This window comes from Bos grunniens, chromosome 19 (genome assembly GCF_055505025.1).
Source record: "Bos grunniens cultivar Pamir isolate PY7600 chromosome 19, Bosgru_T2T1.0, whole genome shotgun sequence".
Taxonomy (NCBI): domain Eukaryota; kingdom Metazoa; phylum Chordata; class Mammalia; order Artiodactyla; family Bovidae; genus Bos; species Bos grunniens.
Genome location: NC_141183.1, coordinates 36,079,995 through 36,097,403, shown reverse-complemented (window position 1 = coordinate 36,097,403; position 17,409 = coordinate 36,079,995). Strand labels below are relative to the sequence as shown.

The following is a 17,409-nucleotide window of genomic DNA, read 5'->3' as shown; positions in this document are numbered from 1 at the left end:
ATATGCTCTCAGGCTTTCCTCCAGCCAGTGCTGTTAGCTTCCCCTTATGGGATTTAAGACTCCTGGGGCGAGCTTTCCATTAGTGGCTCAGACAGCACCACCACCATGCCGTCCACAAAAAGAATCCCCCAGTGGGGGGCGCCAGGCTGGAAGTACGGAGGGTTGGTAAGCCTCAAAAATAAGGGAGCTTGAGAGGTGCTAAAGTTGGGGAAACAGCACACTTAACGGGGCCGGCAGGATTTATGACAGCAACCCCAGATGCTAGTAAACTCATAAATCAGTTTACTCCATCCCTTCTTCCAGCCCAGGAACCCTCCTAGCCGCTGGGATATGGTTCTTGATTCCATTATCTCTGCACATTCGGGGTTGGGGTCCGATTTATCGTTGGTGCAGGAGAGAACAAAATTAAACGTAGGTCCAGGGGAGACCTGGAGTAGAGATCGACGAAAGTGGTAGTCCCGGGAGCCCGGAAGTCCCTGGAGGCTGAAACCTCGCCCCCTTTGCCTGATAGGGCGCGCTAGGCCACATGACCAGGGCACTATTGCCTCCGCACGTGTAGGGGTGCAGGGCCCCAAGATGGCTGCCAGGCCTCGAGGCCTGACTACAGTATGTCACTTCCGTACCGGCAAGAAAGGCGGGTCCTTTAGCCAATGAGGCTGCGGGGCGGGTCTTCATCTTGATAGGCGCTCAAGTTATCCAATGGTGGCTGCGTGCCAGGGCGCCTACGAATTGACGTCACGCCGGGTTGCTGAGAGGCGGCAGGCGGGGCCGAGGCGGTCAAGCCAATGTGATGGCTGGGGCGGGGTCGGGCGCTCTATAAGTTGTCGATAGGCGGGCACTCCGCCCTAGTTTCTAAGGATCATGTCTGCGAGTCAGGATTCCCGGTAAGAAAGATATTTGCAAGAGGTTGTGGCTACTTACCTTGCTACCCTTTCCGAAGACTCCAGTGGGGGGAGCTGAGGCCCCCCAAGCCCCAGGCCCCCCAGGGTTGAGGGGAGACTCAGGACGGGAGGATCCGTCGCGTGGGGGGGGGGGTGAGGGGCGGGTCCACGACCGACGTTGCCGCCAGGCCCTGGGAGAGGCCGAGGACAGCTTGGCTTTCGGGACCTAGCTCGCAAGGTTAGTGAGGGACCCTCGACCGACGCAGTGCGCGAAGCCCCATCACTGAGTCGGGCGGCGAGGTCGCGACTTTTAGTGGGGAAAGGTAGAGGCGGGCGTGCGTGGCCCGGAGCCGCCGGTCCGATTGCCTCACTACCGGAGGGAGGGCTCGCGCGCTTGGGGTTCCGGAGGATTCTGACGGTACCACTCGCCGAAGGCAGGGGTCCTTAGGTCTGTAAATCCAGTCGCTTACTCGCGTGGAGCTATGGGTTGGGGGGAGAAGAAGCCGGCCGTTCAGTGTGCTGGTTTTCTTGACGGCCAGGACCGAGCCTAATCCCGAGGAGCGGCCGCGTGAGGCACCGGGAGCCCACCCGGCGCCGGGCGGGCGGGTCCATTTTGCCGCACAAGTCGGGCAATTGGCAAACTGCGGATGGGCAGGTCCACTTTACTTCAGGGGTGAGCGGCCTGAGGTATGGGAGGGCGACGCCATTTCGCGACGGGGGCGGGCGGGATGTGGATTGTTCCCTGTAGGCGGGGGGGGGCCGTCGCCGGGTGGTCGAGGGAGCAAGCACATGGCTGCTCGAGGCGTTCCCCTCCCCCAGTCCGCTTCGCTGCTAAGTGTTGTGCAATCTATCCCTTTGCTAGCTCGGCTGGGGCTCATTGTGCGTGAGGCCGCCACCGCCCGCGGCCTCCCACATCCGGGCACTGCGAGGGGGGGAGATGGGCTGGAGGGAGTGGGGGAGGTGCGGGCGGTGTGACGTGGGGGGAAGGGGATGTCCTACCCCGGCGTCTGGAAGGTGGAGGGCGGGATTTCCGGCAGGCAGGGGCCACGGTGGGAGGTGCACGCGCTTGGGTTTGGAGCGCCGGACCCGGGACACGTGGCCCAGGAGGCAAGCACCACCTCCGCGCCCCTTAAGCGCAGCGCAGTTCTTCCAGCCTTGGGGTCTTCACGGAGCGTTACTCCATCTGGTCGGGGGTGGCTTGTCCTGAGCCGCTCCCGGGATGGGGCAAAGGCTTGACTCAGTTGTAAAATGACTTGCGTCTTACGGGAACTCGTGGGGGTTGGAATAGGGAGTGCAGGCTGATGGCATCATGCAAAGCCGGTTGCTGGTAGGAAGAGATTGACTGTCAGGATTTCTACATACTCCTGTTTTTAAACCAACAGATCTAGAGACAATGGCCCCGATGGGATGGAACCCGAAGGCGTCATCGAGGTGAGGCTGGATCCCTCCCACCATTATCTTTTCAAGTCTGGGAAAGCCAGTGGTAGTAGCATTATTTCGATTTTGCACTGGGGGTTTAATGAATAAAACCAGAACCCAGGATTCAACTGTGCTTAGTTTAAAACCCCCAGATAGGTAGGATTCTAATTCCTTTATGGTAATACATAATGCTTAATGTTTGAGACATATCATCCAAATTCTGTTCTCCCTTGTATTAACAGCCAGCTTCACTGTTTACAGGTGGGCTGACCCCCTAGGGTGGTTTCCCAGGCTGAGTAGAACCAACCAGCTGGCTTCCTTGGGTTGAAGAGAGTGTGGTTTCTGAAGTTTTGGTGCAGGTACAGGGGCTTGTTTGCTCTTAGACAGGAGCACAGCCCCATTTCTCTGGATTCTTTTGCTTCCTGCAGAGTAACTGGAATGAGATTGTCGACAGCTTTGATGACATGAACCTCTCAGAGTCACTCCTCCGTGGCATATATGCCTATGGTTTTGAGAAGCCCTCTGCCATTCAGCAGCGAGCCATTCTTCCTTGTATCAAGGGTAAGATCCCTCTGCCCTAGAACAAGTTCTGAACCGTCCCTGACCTGGGTAGAGTGGCACCTGGTTGGTGGCGCCTGTCTCATATCAGTGAGGGACAAAACAACTCCTTGTTTATCCCAGCTTGGCTTTTGCTCTGTGCCCATGCCTGGTTCATGCCCTGGACACATGGATTGACTACTGGTTTAATCTCTGAGGTAGTGTTTTGGCCATATCATGTTGGCTTTTTACAGATATATTTCTAGACTAATTTTGTTGCAGTACTAAATGACTGAAACTTGGCTTAGTTTTCAGTTCTGTTCCTGTTTGGGTACTATGTTGTCAAAAAGTCTGAAGCACTTATTGCTGAGCACATAACATCTTTGTTGGTTGCTTATTGATCTCATTCAGCAGGGCTTTTGAATGTCCCATGATTCCCAAGAATGCTTTCTACCATATCAAATTTCTCTCCCAATTTGTGTTTAGGTTATGATGTGATTGCTCAAGCCCAATCTGGGACTGGGAAAACGGCCACTTTTGCCATATCAATTCTGCAACAGATTGAATTAGATCTAAAGGCCACCCAGGCCTTGGTCCTGGCACCCACTAGAGAGTTGGCCCAGCAGGTGAGTTTACTTTCCTTCTCTTGAGGGACTCATTTAGAAATGATCTGCAGAAACCAGAAGTATGTACCCTAACTACTACTGTTTCTAGAACTGAAGTAAGGGGAAAACAGGTGATGTGAAGTTGGTTGATGACTTCCAGGTCTCAAGACTTACTAGATTAATTATAAGCTTTTTTCTAACCAAACACTAAAAGCATCCCTTACTCCACCCATTTCCTGAGTCAGATGAAAAGGCTGCTGGGTGGAGCCTAGCTGGCTGGGCAAGTTTGGCCATTTTATGAACAAACTCCCTGGCAATGGGCAAAGAGGCACCTGGTTGGTGGTGTTGCTCTTATATCAGTCAGGGGCAAAGCAGATGTCTAGTCCTTTGTTCATCCTAGCTTGATGCCTGGATTGGTGGCCAGAGCTATTTCATGCCTGGGGCACATAAAATGTAGGGCTGTTTTCCTTAGTCTTAAAAAGATGAGAAACCCCTGTCTCATAAGTTGACTGCTAATTGAGTTTAAGGGAATGTATTCTTGTAGTGTTCTATGGAGGTATCATGGTCATTCTGTGCCTGACTTCTGAACAAAGATAATGTAAGCAAGAAGTTACCATAAAGCTCTCCTCTGGGGCCTTAGGGTCTAGAATATGATTCGAAAATGAAGATCTAACATAGGTTCTATGGCAGGAGTACAAGAGGATACAGGTGACCATATAGAAATTATTTCAGGGCTATTTTTGTGAGTCAGTGTGTACATTGAAGAACCATCCTGAGTTCAAATTCTGAGTCTGCCTTTTATCAGCAGAGATCTTAGTCTTACATGGTATGTTCACCGGTTTCTTGCTTGAGGGCGGTTAACTTAATAGTGTTAGGTCTCAAAAGTTGGAAAGAATGACTTTAAAATGGGGCCTGGCAGTTGGAGCTAATATACAGGCACTGTTCTTATTCTGATTCAGATACAGAAGGTAGTTATGGCCTTAGGAGATTACATGGGTGCCTCGTGCCATGCCTGCATTGGGGGTACCAATGTACGTGCTGAGGTGCAGAAGCTGCAGATGGAAGCCCCCCATATCATCGTGGGTACCCCAGGCCGTGTGTTCGACATGCTTAACCGGAGATACTTGTGTGAGTGCATCAGTTTTCTAGTCCTCTGGGTCACTTCCCTATGTGTGCTTAGTTTGGCTATAATTTCATTCCCAATGATATCCTCTGAAAGAGCTGCTCTGTGATGAACTCCATGCGTGTCATCTGAGCCTGGCTTCCCTGTCATCTCAGCCCAGGTAGTGTTCTACTTCCCAAGGCTGTTGTCTGGCCTGGAAAGGGGATCCCAGGCAAAGGATCAACCTTTGTATTCTGAGAGCAGAAGACTGCCTATGCTCTGTTCTTTATCAGGATAGTTAGGTATATTTCAGATTTTTTAATAACTACCCGTTGGTGTTTCCTTTTTCTTGTAGCTCCCAAATACATCAAGATGTTTGTACTGGATGAAGCTGATGAAATGTTAAGCCGTGGATTCAAGGACCAGATCTATGACATATTCCAGAAGCTCAACAGCAACACCCAGGTGAGGACAGGACATTGGGGTTGTCTTGCTTGTATGGCTGATAGCTTTGCATACAGGTTGTGGTATGCTTGGGGGTGATGATAGGAGCATTTATCAACTGCCAGGGAAACCATGGAATTCTAGAGTATTCCCTACCCTGAAGCTGATTTTATTTTTCATTAGGTGGTTTTGCTGTCAGCTACAATGCCTTCTGATGTGCTTGAGGTGACCAAGAAGTTCATGAGGGACCCAATTAGAATTCTTGTCAAGAAGGAAGAGTTGACGCTGGAGGGTATCCGTCAGTTCTACATCAATGTGGAACGAGAGGTGGGGCCCAGTGCAGGAGGCGGACCTGGTGGTGAGTTGTTGGGTATAGCCCCTGACTGATCTCCCCACCCCCACCCCCCAGGAGTGGAAGCTGGACACACTGTGCGACTTGTATGAAACCCTGACCATTACCCAGGCAGTCATCTTCATCAACACCCGAAGGAAGGTGGATTGGCTCACCGAGAAGATGCATGCCCGAGACTTCACCGTCTCTGCCATGGTGAGGTTTCTCTGCGTCATTTACCAGCACAGTAAAACATGGCAGAGTATTACTTACAGCCAGTTCTCTCAGAAGCAACAGACCTACCCTTTACATACACCATTTCATTTCCTGTTTTAGCACGGAGACATGGACCAAAAAGAACGAGACGTTATCATGAGGGAGTTCCGCTCTGGCTCTAGCAGAGTATTGATTACCACTGACCTACTGGTGAGTAGAGGGGCATTTGGACAAGACTGGAAGGAAGAGGAGAGAATCCAAGTTGATTCCCTCTTCCAAGGGGCCTACTAGTGCCCCTCTTCAGGAAAGTAGCAACTTGGAATAAAATCTGGCACGCCTCAGGCTTCTGAGGAAAAGGGGGTGTTTATTTCCTTTGCCTGCCTTTGGCTGCCTACATGTATGGTTAATTTCTGGATAGACTTGTGCTTTCTCATTCACACCCTGAAACTGCCTTCTTTCTTTACATAGGCCAGAGGCATTGATGTACAGCAAGTTTCCTTAGTCATCAACTATGACCTCCCCACCAATAGGGAAAACTATATCCACAGGTAAATGAAAATCTGGTCTTGTTAACCAACCCAGTTCCCCTCTTGCCCAGTCCTCCCTACAGAGAAGCTTCTGATTTTTCTATTTTCCTTATCCTCACTTGTTCCAGAATTGGTCGTGGCGGACGTTTTGGCCGTAAGGGTGTGGCTATTAACATGGTGACAGAAGAGGACAAGAGGACTCTTCGAGACATCGAGACCTTCTATAACACCTCCATTGAGGAAATGCCCCTCAATGTTGCTGACCTCATCTGAGGGGGGGCTGTTGTGCTACCTAGCACCAGCCGGGGATGAAACCTTGGAGGGGGCTGAGGAGCAGCAGGAGGGGGGAGGGAAGGGAGCCAAGGGATGGACATCTTGTCATTTTTTTCTTTTTTTTTTTCTTTGACTCTTTGAATAAATGTCACTTTTTGAGGCAAAAGAAGGAACCGTGAACATTTTAGACACCCTTTTCTTTGGGGTAGGCGCCGTCTTCTTCTCCCAAAAACACTAATCCATTTCCCTAACCTAGTCAACCTCCAAACCCCAGAGGCTCTCCCACCCCAGCTGAATTCCTCTGAAAACATTCATTCAGTAGGGGCTACAATTTTGCTCCACCTCATCTGCTGGGCCAAATCTGGAGGGTGAACCCCTGAGCTAGGTAGCCCAGGGGGTTGTCCTCAGGTTGGGGGAGCAGGGGAGAGAAAATGGTAGCCATTTTTACATTGTTTTGTATAGTATTTATTGATTCAGGAAACAAACACAAAATTCTGAATAAAATGACTTGGAAACTGCCTGCCTTGGCTTCTCATTTCTTCCCTCCCACCTGCTGTTGGGTACAGCTCTACTGCCCCCACTGCCCCCATCCCTGCTAATAGTTACTTTCTGTTGTGCTTTCTTGTTGACTGGAAAATGGTCATGTTAACTAGCGGGTATGACCTTTCCATAGGGGTTGAGCAAGGACCATCATAAGCACCTCACATGTCTCAGCAAAGAGGAAGTGATGGAGGCAAAAGGGAGTGCTCTGAATTTACATCCTAGTGAGCTCTCCCATAGAGGGGCTGCTGCCTCTCTAATCACTTGTTGCAACTGCCAAGCATATTTTGCTGAGGAAGACAAATCCATAAGGATCAACTTCCCCAAAACTCCCCATCTCGCTACCCACATGATGCAGCTAGCTCCTTTGGTGACACCAGGGCCAATCACTTAATGACTAAGAGATCACGGTGGCCGGGGCTGAGGTGCCTGAGTCAGGCTGGGGGTGGGATCACCTCGAGTTAACAGGAAGTCCGAGATTTCCTCTTTTTTCCAAACAGAAGGCAGAGGGTACAGGGTTGGTTGAGCAGGCAGCTGGTACTAACACTGGTGGACTTGGGGTGAAGGCTGTTCTGTCATGAGGTTGGCTGTGTTCTTCTCTGGGGCCTTGCTGGGGCTACTAGCAGGTAAGGAGGAAGGGGACGGGGAGGAGGGCCCCTGGGAAGAAGCCTGCCCTGGGTTGCTAACCAGTTTTATCCTCAAAGCCCAGGGGACAGGGAATGACTGTCCTCATAAAAAATCCGCCACTCTGCTGCCATCCTTCACGGTGACACCTACAGCTACAGAAAGCACGCCAAGCCCTGGAACAACCAGCCACAGAACTACCAAGAGCCACAGAACCACCACTTGGAGAATCACCACCACCACGCATACAACCAACACCACAGGAACCACCAGCGGCGAGTCCCCAACAGCCACTCATAGTCCTGCTACCACCACCAGTCATCAGAATACTACAGTTCATCCAACAAGCAACATTACTGCCACGAGTCCAGGACCCTCCACCAGATCCCCCCACCCAGAACCACCACCCTCTCCAAGTCCTAGCCCAGGCTCCAAGGAGGCAATAGGAGACTACACTTGGAGTAATGGTTCCCAGCCCTGCGTCCGGCTCCAAGCCCAGATTCAGATTCGAGTTTTGTACCCAACCCAGGGTGGAGGAGAGGTAAAGCTAAAAGAGTGGAGGACATAAAGGGAAGGGGCTGAGGCCTGATATGATTCAGAAGTGGGGGAGGAAGAGCAGAGGAGACGACAAATACAGATTGAAGACAATGGGAACATGGAATGGCAGAGCTGTGTAGTCTTGTGACCTCTCATCTTTAACTTCTACAGGCCTGGGGCATCTCTGTACTGAACCCCAACAGAACCAAGGCCCAGGGGGGCTGTGAAGGTACCCATTCCCACTTGCTCCTCTCATTCCCGTCCGGACAGCTCAGCTTCGGATTCAAGCAGGTATTAACCCTCATCCCTCCCTGTCACCCTATCACTACCAACCTCTTGCCATACCCCTTACTCTATACCTGGATGCAACTCCCCCCTGCTGCCCTGAGTCTTCCTGGTTGCCTCCCCAGGATCCACTGCAGAGCGCAGTCTACCTGAACTATATGGCTGTGGAGTACAACGTGTCCTTCCCCCAGGCAGTGCGTGAGTAACCTTCCCTTTCTCACCACTTGCACTAGATATTTGGGTTCCTGAAGGGACCCAGGCTAGTGGGTGGAGATGTGGATATGGAGCTAACTCTTCCTCATTCTTTTAGAGTGGACATTCTCAGTTCAGAACTCATCTCTCCGAGATCTCCAAACCCCCCTGGGCCAGAGCTTCAGTTGCAGAAATGCAAGCATCATTGTTTCACCAGCTTTACACCTTGATCTGCTCTCCCTGAAGCTACAAGCTGCTCAGCTGTCCCCCTCAGGGGCCTTTGGACCAAGTAAGACCTACTTCTTCCTGCCTCGAATTTTCCCATTGCACTGAAAGCCCCCACCCAGGCTTATAAATCTCCCTCCTTGCACCCCCAAATCTCCTCCTCTCAAGCTTGTCACAGCTGGGGTAACTGTCCTTCCTCCTCCATAAGGCTTCCCAACATCCCCTACATTCCTTCCTCCCACCTTGATCCCAACCACCACCACTGTGACACCCACTTGACCTGTCTTTCCACCAGGTTTCTCTTGTCCCAATGATAAGTCCATCTTGCTGCCTCTCATCATCGGCCTGATCTTACTCGGCCTCCTCACCCTGGTGCTTGTTACCTTCTGCATCATCCGAAGACGCCCACCCACTTACCAGCCCCTCTGAGCATGTCTCAATATCCAGGGCACCAGGAGGTCCTTTCATTTCTCATCACTCAACTGACTTAAAGAGATAAAAGGTATCATCCTTCTCTATCTTGATGAACAAAGAGATAATGCAATTGGGAAGGATGAGGGAAAAGATGTTTATTAAATATGACTGATTCCCCATCTCCCATGGGAAAATAATAAAACTTGCTCAAATCTTTATCCTTGGTTTTCCTTGTCCTTCCTGCCAGAATTAAAAGCCGTTAAGTTTCTTGTCACACACCTTTTGGTACCTTCCATGGTTGAGTCTAAGGGTCCTAGAAACAGCTCACCAGGAGCGATGAAAATGTCACTTTGTGGTGCAATGCCCTCATGGATTCCTCCTTCAAAGTCTGGCACAGCTGTTGTCAAACTGGCCTTGCCTCCCTTGCTCCTCTTTTCCTGGGGTCTCTGGCTGTTCCAGTTACCTCTCCTCCAATCCAGGGGAGCCACCCATCCCAGCAGCCTGTCAAATGCTCTGCCCTACCAACTGTGTCCGAGCTAGCGAACAACCCAGATTAAACTCTGGCTGCATCTGGGATGCTCCTATCTCACCTGCAAAGGATTTTCATCAACCACAGGAGCAATATGTACTGTGACTTCCATAAAATATCCTTTACGCTCCTGGGCAATCCACAGTCCCTGGTGGTGGTGCCCCCTAGTGGTGGTGGGTGGCACCCCTAGGACAGCCCCAGTGTGGATTCTAAAAAGGATCTCCCCGACCGCCCTAGCCTGAACGACCAGACCAGGAAGTGCTAAATTCCCCTTTACAGTTCATGGCCCTGTGAGCATCGCCAGGGCCAATATGGGGCCCTTCCAATTGTAGGAGCCTTAAAAAGCTACAGAAAGCAGCCGCCGAGACCGGCAGACCCACCCCTTTTGTGGGAGCTCGTGTCCGAGACCCAGCAAACAACACACCACCGCCTTGCGACACCTCGTAAGACCCTGCAGACTGTGGCGCAGGAGTCACCGAAGGGTGTGGTATTCCCAGCAGGTGCCCAGCCACCAGAGCGCGATGACCAGTGCCATCTCCACCAAGACTTAGTGTCCGGGCACTGGGTGCCAGAAGGCATCGCTACTGCTGGGTAGTCTTGAGATGTCCCTAGGCGAGATGCTAGGGCGCCCCCATCTGGCCCAAATCCTGGCTAAGCATGTGGTGATAGGAGGCCGAGAAAGGGGCCATGGCCCAGAGGTGGCGCCCTCGGGCCAGTGAGGTGAGAGGGAACCCCGGGGCCTTCGTTTCACAGAAGCAGCCAGGACTGGGCCCATATGGGAGCTAGGGACGCTGCCATCTCCGGAAACCGGGCTCTCCTTCCCCACCACCCCTTCCTCTGTTTCACTGTCCTGGCCCAGCGCACCCATTTGCCAAGGCCTCGGCGAACCTGAGGGAGAAGCATGGGCCTTGCGCCTAAGGTGAGCGGCCTGGCTCACACTGTCTCGCTCCCATCGGCGCCATGTCCTCTGGAGACATCGAGAGTACAGGAGGCGGAAAGCTACACCGCCCACACCCAACGCCATTTTGGAGACTCACGCCCCTTCTCTCTCAACTTCGAACAATGTAGTAAGCTGGAAGAAGACAAGATGGCGCCGAGCAGGAGGAGCGCAGAAAGGATAAATCTTACTGCGTAAACAAAGGCTCGAAAAATGAAACTGCGCAGGCGTACAGCTTTGGCACGCTTTAAAAATTCGAGCAGCAGGGAGGGAGCGCTCCAAAAACGTGGTTTCCAGGCGAGACCTATTTTACGTTAACGAAGGTGGGATGGCGTAAGGAAGAGCTGGGGCGGGAGGCGGGGCGCGGTCCTGCTTAGTGGCGGGAAGGCGGGAGGCGGAGCGCTCGGAGCGCGCGTGCGCACCGTCAGTCAATGGCGGTTTGAGGGATTGGCGGAAGTTAGCTTTGCAATATGGCGGCCGAGGTAGACGGGCCACTTAAACGGGTGCTGGTGCCGCTTCTTTTACCTGAGAAATGCTACGACCAAATTTTCGTCCAGTGGGACTTGCTTCATGGTAAGTTTTATTTGGCATCGGGTCACAGTTTTGCGCCAGCGCTCTCCGGCCGTAAAGGGGCCATGAGTGCGGACTAAGTGACGGCGCTGACTATTGCCACAGCATTCTGGGCGGAAGTCGTGTCTGAAAGGGGCGGAAGTATCTCGGGCTCCGTAGAATTATGTCTCCATATTTGGGCGAGAGGGGAAGTCGCCAGGTTCGGAGTACTTTGCTTTAGCGACCGATGAAAGACGGAAAGACTCAAATTTTACAAAACACAGTTTAAGATCTGATTAGATCGTTCTAACATCTAATAGATCTGTACACCTTCAGGAGCAATGCTACAAATGATTCAAAGCCTCTTATGAATCAAGGCCTTCTGTGGCACCCCCAAGGCTCCTGCCATCCTAATGGCTTTGCTCCCAGCCTCCACGTTTGCTCACGGTGTAATTTTGGACTTAATGTGTCTGGCTTCCTTTTTCTATCTACTAGGCAACGGCACAGCCAAAACCCGCCTCTGACATCAGACCTTTAGGGAAGCCTTCACAGTCCACCCCCTTCAGTTTTTTGGTACCCCTCTGTTCTCCCGGGACAGTGCTTTTTTTAGCTGCGTTCATGACCCATGATAGTCAGACTACCACTGGGGCAAACACTTTGGGGGTGGACTTCCAGGCTAGAGAAGATGTTGGTAGCGAGAACATAAAAGCGGGCCGCGAAAGTTCCTGAGTAGGGGCCAGGGACAGTGTTCGAGAATGAGCGATATAAAGGAAACCTATTCTTGGAGAGAAAAGACGTGTGGATTGCCTACTTGCTTACAGGCGGGGAATAAAGGATCAGAGGACTCTTGGGCCTTGTTCAGCTCTACACAAGGAAGCAGTGGAGAGCCTTGGAAGTCAGATGAAGGAATTTAGGTGTGATGGGCAGGGAACGGAAGAGTGGGTCAGAGGAAAGAAAAGGTAAAAGCTGTTTTGCAGTCACCTTGTCTGAACGTGATATGATTTGGAGTAGGAAGAACTAGGCCTTTTTCACCTGCCTTCAGACCACCCAAGATTTCCTTTTGTGGGTATGTCAAGATCTTAAAGCACTTAAAGCCTTTAGGCCTGCAAGTCCTGGCCTGGGTTCCAGAAGTCTCATCTCTGCTTAATTTCTCTTCTTAGTTCCCTGCCTCAAGATTCTTCTCAGCAAAGGCCTGGGGCTGGGCATTGTGGCTGGCTCACTTCTGGGTATGTTTCTTATCATCTTCAATTCCTGCTGCTGGGAGGTGGGTAGAGTGCTGAGATACCATAGACTGAATGGGTTCCTTAACTAGAAGTGGGGTTAACATGCCTCCAGGTCTGCTCTGTGGCTGTTCTGCTGTGCACCCAAGGGATGTCAGTTCCTCAGCCCTGCTCTTCTCATCGTCTTTTCCCAGTAAAACTACCCCAAGTGTTTAAAATACTGGGAGCCAAGAGTGCCGAAGGATTGAGTCTTCAGTCGGTAATGCTAGAGCTAGTGGCATTGACTGGGACCATGGTCTACAGCATCACCAATAACTTTCCCTTCAGGTAAGGGGCCCTGCCCTTTATCTCCAAGGGTAAATGCTCACAACTCTAGTAGGGGTTAGAGGGAGGGAGGTAAAAGGGCAGGAAGACTTAAACCTTTCTGGAACTCTAGTCATCATCTATGGTGATGATGAGAGGAGGCGAGCAACCCAAGAACACCCAGTTTCCAATCCTGAATCAACTGCATGGGGGCTGCCGGGAGGCAGGAGGTAAGGGACCAGTAGGGCTGTCGCGGATAGGGAATAATCAGAGAATTGTGTCCCCAAGATGGACGGGCTCTGGAGGCTTTCCCTGCCTCTTCCAGGCCCGTCTTTCTTCCTTCCAACTCTTGACTCTGCAGCTCTTGGGGTGAAGCCCTGTTCCTGATGCTCCAGACAATCACCATTGCCTTCTTGGTCCTGCACTACAGAGGACAGACTGTGAAAGGTGCTGAGGATAGACCCATGAGCTGGCTGCCAGCTCTCAGGAACCTTGCTGGGAAGGCAGGCTTGGGGAAGCCAGGGGACTCAGAAGTTGACACGAACTCCTTATTTCCGTCTCCCAGGTGTTGCTTTCCTAGTGTGCTACGCCTTGGTCCTTCTGGTGCTGCTTTCACCACTGACGCCCCAGGCTGTAGTCACCCTGCTCCAGGCCTCCAACATGCCTTCGGTGGTGGTGGGAAGGGTGGGTGCTGGGAACAAGGGAGAGGATGTTGGGGAGGGGGGTGGGTAAAGAGTAGAGGAGAAACCCAAAGTTTGCAGGGGGTGGGACTGAGAGAAATGACATGGGAACATGGAATGAGTTCAGATGACAGAACAAAGCGTGTCTCAACTCTTCCCTTAGCTGCTCCAGGCAGCCACCAACTACCGCAATGGGCACACGGGCCAGCTCTCAGCCATCACAGTGTTTCTGCTCTTTGGAGGGTCCCTGGCCCGAATCTTCACCTCCATTCAGGTGAGTGCACCTCCTCCCCTCTAGAGGGCACCATAACTTCACCTTACCTCTCCCTGCCGGAGGACTTCAGGCTGCCTCTTTTGGAACCCTTTCTCACTATGCTTAAGTGACCCTAGCTGTGTCTCTCACCCAGGAAACTGGAGATCCCCTCATGGCTGGAACCTTTGTAGTCTCTTCTCTCTGCAACGGCCTCATCGCTGCCCAGGTCCTCTTCTACTGGAATGCCAAGGCTCCCCACAAGAAGAAAAAGCAGTAGAGTTGAATGGGCTCCTTGAGTACATTCCATGTTTGCATTCATCCACCCAACCTTGGGGTCCTTCCCGTCTGGATCAGTTTGCTGCTGTCTTTTAACCATTCCCCGTCTTCTGCAATTGCAACTTTGATTGGCCCAGATCCTTAGGATGGGGTAGAAATTTTCAGGCTGACATTTTAACATTGTGTGCTGTCCTGTGTATATGCTCTGGAGACATTTAAACATTTGGCTGAAATTTTCTTTTAGCAGAAGTTTCTAGCTAGTTAATATATTCTGGGCAAAAGTCTTACCTGTCTTCCCCATTTCCCCACTTTCCTTCTGACCCTGAAGGACAGAGCCTGGACAGTGGAAGGGACCAGGTGCTTATGGTTTCCTTCCTCCCCCAGCCTGGCTCCTGGACCCCAGTGCTTGGTGGGGGGGTAGGGGGAAGGGGACAGAAGAATGACTCAGGCAGGGCCCCAGGGTGGGGTGAGGAGGTTCCTGCTCTGGCAGGTCCAGGCGGAAGGGAGTGGAGACTGCTGGTTCCTGCTGCAGTAAAGGGGAACAGAGATGGAACAATAAAGACTCAGAGACATGGTTTAATTGTACAAAACTGTATTCAGCCTACCAAAAAAAAAAAAAAAAAATCTGTGGGTGTTGTTCCCCCTAGCTTTCTGGGGTTTGAGGAGTACTGCTCATCTCTGAACGGTGGTCCAACACAGTTCTAAAGAATTTGCAGCCTGGGAGTGGGGGTGGTGGTGTTCTGGGTAGAAACATAGAAAAGGAGACTGGAAACCTTTCTGGGTGGTCCACGTCTGTGAGGGTTAGAGGTGGGTTAGGGGCAAGGGGGTCCCTGAGAGGGGTGGGTTGTACAGAGGGGGAGAGCCTGGGGGTGGGTAGGGGCTGTAAGCAGTGAGTAGCTCCCCCTGGAGCCTTGGGTTACTCTGAGGGAGAGAGCACGGTGAGGGGCCCTCCGGTTTACAGTGGGAAGAGCTGCAAAGAGAAACACTATGGTTAGAAGGCATTTGCTCCCTGGATTGGAGGTGCCAAGTAGGGTCCCTGACTCGTATGTGGGGGTAGTTCTGACCAATTCTGCACAGACGGGTGGAATTAATCAGCCACCCATCCATCCCTGGCTATCTGGACCCCTCAGAGTACCAGTGGTAGGGAAGGGAACCCCATGATGGCTTAGAGCTGCACCACCACCACAACCATGTCAGGGCACGCTCAAGTGCGAGCTTGCGTGCTGCGCGCCTGTTTTTCTCTTTTGGGGCGGCAGGCCAGGAAGGGGTAGAGTTGGGCTTGGCCTGTCCTTGCCCCAGGGCTGGGAGAGGAAGCCGGGTCACACGAGGGCCAGAGCGGGGGCCGGGGCGGGGGGAAGGATGGGAAACTCAAGTAACTAGAACAGAGTCACATCCAGGTTGCTGCTCTTGCGGTGTCACCACCAACAGACTCTGATGGAAGAAAGACCCTGGCTCCCCTGAAGTCTCCCACCCTTCATCGGGCACCCTCCAAATTCCTGCATGAAGTGTCCCCTACTTGGGTGGGCTCAGGACCCCTGCCAGCCAGGCTCTCTGGTATCTGCCCCCACCCAGACTCTAGGACAGGGGCACAAGTTTCTGTCATCCTGTTCCTCGGGTACTCACCCATAACTGCCAGGAAGGTAGGCTGTCGAGTAGTTGGGGGGCTGGTACCCAAAGCCTCTGCTCCCCTGGTTGGCTGCATATCCAGGCCCCCAGACTGGCCCGCCGCCAGCCACGCCGCCGCTTCCCTGGCTGAAGTGGGGCGACCCGGCGCCCGCGCTCTTGGTCTTGCGCCGGGGCCTGTACTTGTAGTCGGGGTAGTCGCGCAGGTGTCGGGCCCGGAGCCGCTTAGCCTCCTCCACAAAGGGCCGCTTCTCATCCTCACCCAGCAGCTTCCACTGCGCGCCCAGGCGCTTGGAGATCTCCGAGTTGTGCATCTTCGGGTTCTGCTGCGCCATCTGGCGGCGCTGGGCGGAGCTCCACACCATGAACGCGTTCATGGGCCGTTTGACCTTCTCCAAGGGAAGCCCCCTGGAGACAACTGGGCTCCCGGCGCCCTCCCGCTCCTGGGGGCCCGAGGACGAGGAGGTAGGGGCCGTCGGAGTGGGAGGGTCCAGGTTCCAGGCCTGGTCGTGTGAGGAACCCGGTACCGCCATGGGGGTGCCGAAGGGAAGCCTTCAGAGAGCGTTTCTACACGCCCTCTCCTCCGAAGTGAAACGTTGATCCCCAAACCCGGTATCCTAAGTGTCTTTCTAATCCGGAGTCGTTACAGAGAAACTCGTGTCCTTTATAAACCGTCCCAAGTTCAGAGTCCTTATAATGGAGCCCGTACTTCCAACCAATCCGGCACTTCTGGGGAGTCCAGCGCAAAAACCGCTGCCTGGTACCCGCTCCTGTACAGGTTGTGCTCTTTCCTTGTGGCTGCGAGGTTCCCGGCGACCCAGTCTGGCGCCCCCTGCCCGCTGCCCGCCAAGGGCCCGGCTTCGGTGAAGGCGGTAAACCTCTGCGATCGGGGGTCCCGCAGCTGCCAGGCAGCGTAGCCCAGGTGCCACGGCCCTCTCTCACCAGGTCTCAGCGTCTGTGGCTGGTGGGTGGGCCAGGCTGGGGAACAGCTTTTAACGACTGGCTCCTCCCCACTCCCTCCCAGCCGACCGCGCCTCCTTAAGGGCGCCAACATCCCCCTCCCTTAGGCCAACCCAGGTGTCCCGTTCTTCCCAGCCCCCCACTCTCCCCCCAGGGGACCACACCCCCTCTCCACCCAAGACCTAGAAGTCAAGCCTTCCAGCCCCAATAGCCTAAACATCTACTCCTCCCTTCTTAAGCACAGCGATTTAAAATCAATATCTTTGCACAATGGGATCAAGTAGAGGGGGATCAAGAGCCCTCAGGGTCAGAGTTGTGCTGGGAAGAAGGTGGGAACACCCAACGCACTAACCCAAACCTTTTTCTGGTGCCTACAACTCCTCAAGCCCCTGACCAGCCCGGGGGCAGAAAAGTCAGGAGGCAGGCAGGCAGGCCATTTTTGTTTCCTGAGTCATCCCAGCAGGTGCTCGGGTGGTGATACAACCCCTTGCCAGGTGAGAAAATTTAAACCCTCACCACTGTAGCCCCCAAACCTAGGTTTCTCCACATGTTTTCTCTCTAAACCTCAGAGTTCGGAGGCAGGGCACAAGGAAGCCCAGGAAGAACCAAGGCTGAGATCAGTGATATGGATGCTGGAGAGGAAGCCTGGATCCAGAGCAGAGTACCAGCAGGAATGAGGGCTTGACACCTAGGTTCCAGGGGGCTGTCTTGAGGGAACCCTGCTCCCCACGCTCCCCAAGGCCCAGCCCAAGCCCCAGGCCTCGGGTAATCGGATTAAGCAGCCTGCCTTGGCTCTCAGTTCTTAGCAGGAACAGCTCCAGCTCTGAGCAGCCCTACCTAGCCTGCTGTGACTCAGGGTATAGGAGTGGCCTAGCTCCCTCTACCAGCAAACCTGGGGGAGGGGAGAAGCAGCAAGGCACCAGCTGC

At 53.1% G+C, this 17,409-nt stretch overlaps 4 protein-coding genes and 4 non-coding genes across 28 annotated transcripts; 7 read left to right on the top strand and 1 right to left on the bottom strand.

Moving 5' to 3' along the window:
- Positions 1–847: 847 nt before the first annotated feature.
- On the top strand, positions 848–6,855 carry EIF4A1 (eukaryotic translation initiation factor 4A1). 3 transcript variants are annotated; one of them, XM_086359134.1, is made up of 11 exons: positions 848–884; positions 2,264–2,312; positions 2,729–2,861; positions 3,324–3,463; positions 4,402–4,570; positions 4,900–5,009; positions 5,172–5,315; positions 5,398–5,535; positions 5,656–5,745; positions 6,004–6,083; positions 6,191–6,855. In XM_086359134.1, the coding sequence occupies exons 1-11, from the start codon at positions 862–864 to the stop codon at positions 6,333–6,335; spliced, it is 1,221 nt and encodes a 406-aa protein (XP_086215260.1). In that variant the 5' UTR covers positions 848–861; the 3' UTR covers positions 6,336–6,855. The 3 variants fall into 3 exon arrangements, with proteins under 3 accessions (XP_086215260.1, XP_086215261.1, XP_086215262.1); XM_086359135.1 differs by having other exon boundaries at positions 848–1,119; XM_086359136.1 differs by lacking the exon at positions 848–884 and adding an exon at positions 1,062–1,568.
- On the top strand, positions 2,896–3,030 carry LOC147352135 (small nucleolar RNA SNORA48). Its single transcript, XR_015148507.1, has one exon. It is a non-coding gene; the product is annotated as a small nucleolar RNA SNORA48 (small nucleolar RNA).
- LOC147352134 (small nucleolar RNA SNORA48) lies at positions 3,748–3,892 on the top strand. The gene has a single exon (XR_015148508.1). It is a non-coding gene; the product is annotated as a small nucleolar RNA SNORA48 (small nucleolar RNA).
- Positions 4,666–4,806, top strand: LOC147352133 (small nucleolar RNA SNORD10). The gene has a single exon (XR_015148515.1). It is a non-coding gene; the product is annotated as a small nucleolar RNA SNORD10 (small nucleolar RNA).
- Positions 5,791–5,934, top strand: LOC147352132 (small nucleolar RNA SNORA67). The gene has a single exon (XR_015148475.1). It is a non-coding gene; the product is annotated as a small nucleolar RNA SNORA67 (small nucleolar RNA).
- Positions 6,856–7,369: 514 nt separating the features above from the next.
- CD68 (CD68 molecule) lies at positions 7,370–9,370 on the top strand. Of its 2 annotated transcripts, none has more exons than XM_086359138.1 (6): positions 7,370–7,501; positions 7,655–8,040; positions 8,208–8,327; positions 8,447–8,519; positions 8,632–8,802; positions 9,034–9,370. In XM_086359138.1, the coding sequence occupies exons 1-6, from the start codon at positions 7,453–7,455 to the stop codon at positions 9,165–9,167; spliced, it is 933 nt and encodes a 310-aa protein (XP_086215264.1). In that variant the 5' UTR covers positions 7,370–7,452; the 3' UTR covers positions 9,168–9,370. The 2 variants fall into 2 exon arrangements, with proteins under 2 accessions (XP_086215264.1, XP_086215263.1); XM_086359137.1 differs by having other exon boundaries at positions 7,580–8,040.
- Positions 9,371–10,069: 699 nt separating this feature from the next.
- Positions 10,070–14,474, top strand: MPDU1 (mannose-P-dolichol utilization defect 1). Of its 18 annotated transcripts, none has more exons than XM_086359145.1 (8): positions 11,074–11,191; positions 11,989–12,126; positions 12,328–12,393; positions 12,582–12,714; positions 13,052–13,137; positions 13,256–13,374; positions 13,534–13,644; positions 13,778–14,474. In XM_086359145.1, exons 2-8 carry the CDS (start codon positions 12,087–12,089, stop codon positions 13,898–13,900), a joined length of 678 nt encoding a protein of 225 aa, XP_086215271.1. In that variant the 5' UTR covers positions 11,074–11,191; positions 11,989–12,086; the 3' UTR covers positions 13,901–14,474. The 18 variants fall into 18 exon arrangements, with proteins under 18 accessions (XP_086215276.1, XP_086215282.1, XP_086215275.1 ...); XM_086359157.1 differs by having other exon boundaries at positions 13,016–13,137; XM_086359148.1 differs by having other exon boundaries at positions 12,503–12,714.
- On the bottom strand, positions 14,475–17,406 carry SOX15 (SRY-box transcription factor 15). Its single transcript, XM_086359167.1, has 2 exons — positions 15,523–17,406; positions 14,475–14,869 (listed from the first exon to the last, which is right to left on the bottom strand). The coding sequence occupies exons 1-2, from the start codon at positions 16,053–16,055 to the stop codon at positions 14,701–14,703; spliced, it is 702 nt and encodes a 233-aa protein (XP_086215293.1). The 5' UTR covers positions 16,056–17,406; the 3' UTR covers positions 14,475–14,700.
- Between the last annotated feature and the right edge of the window lie 3 nt (positions 17,407–17,409).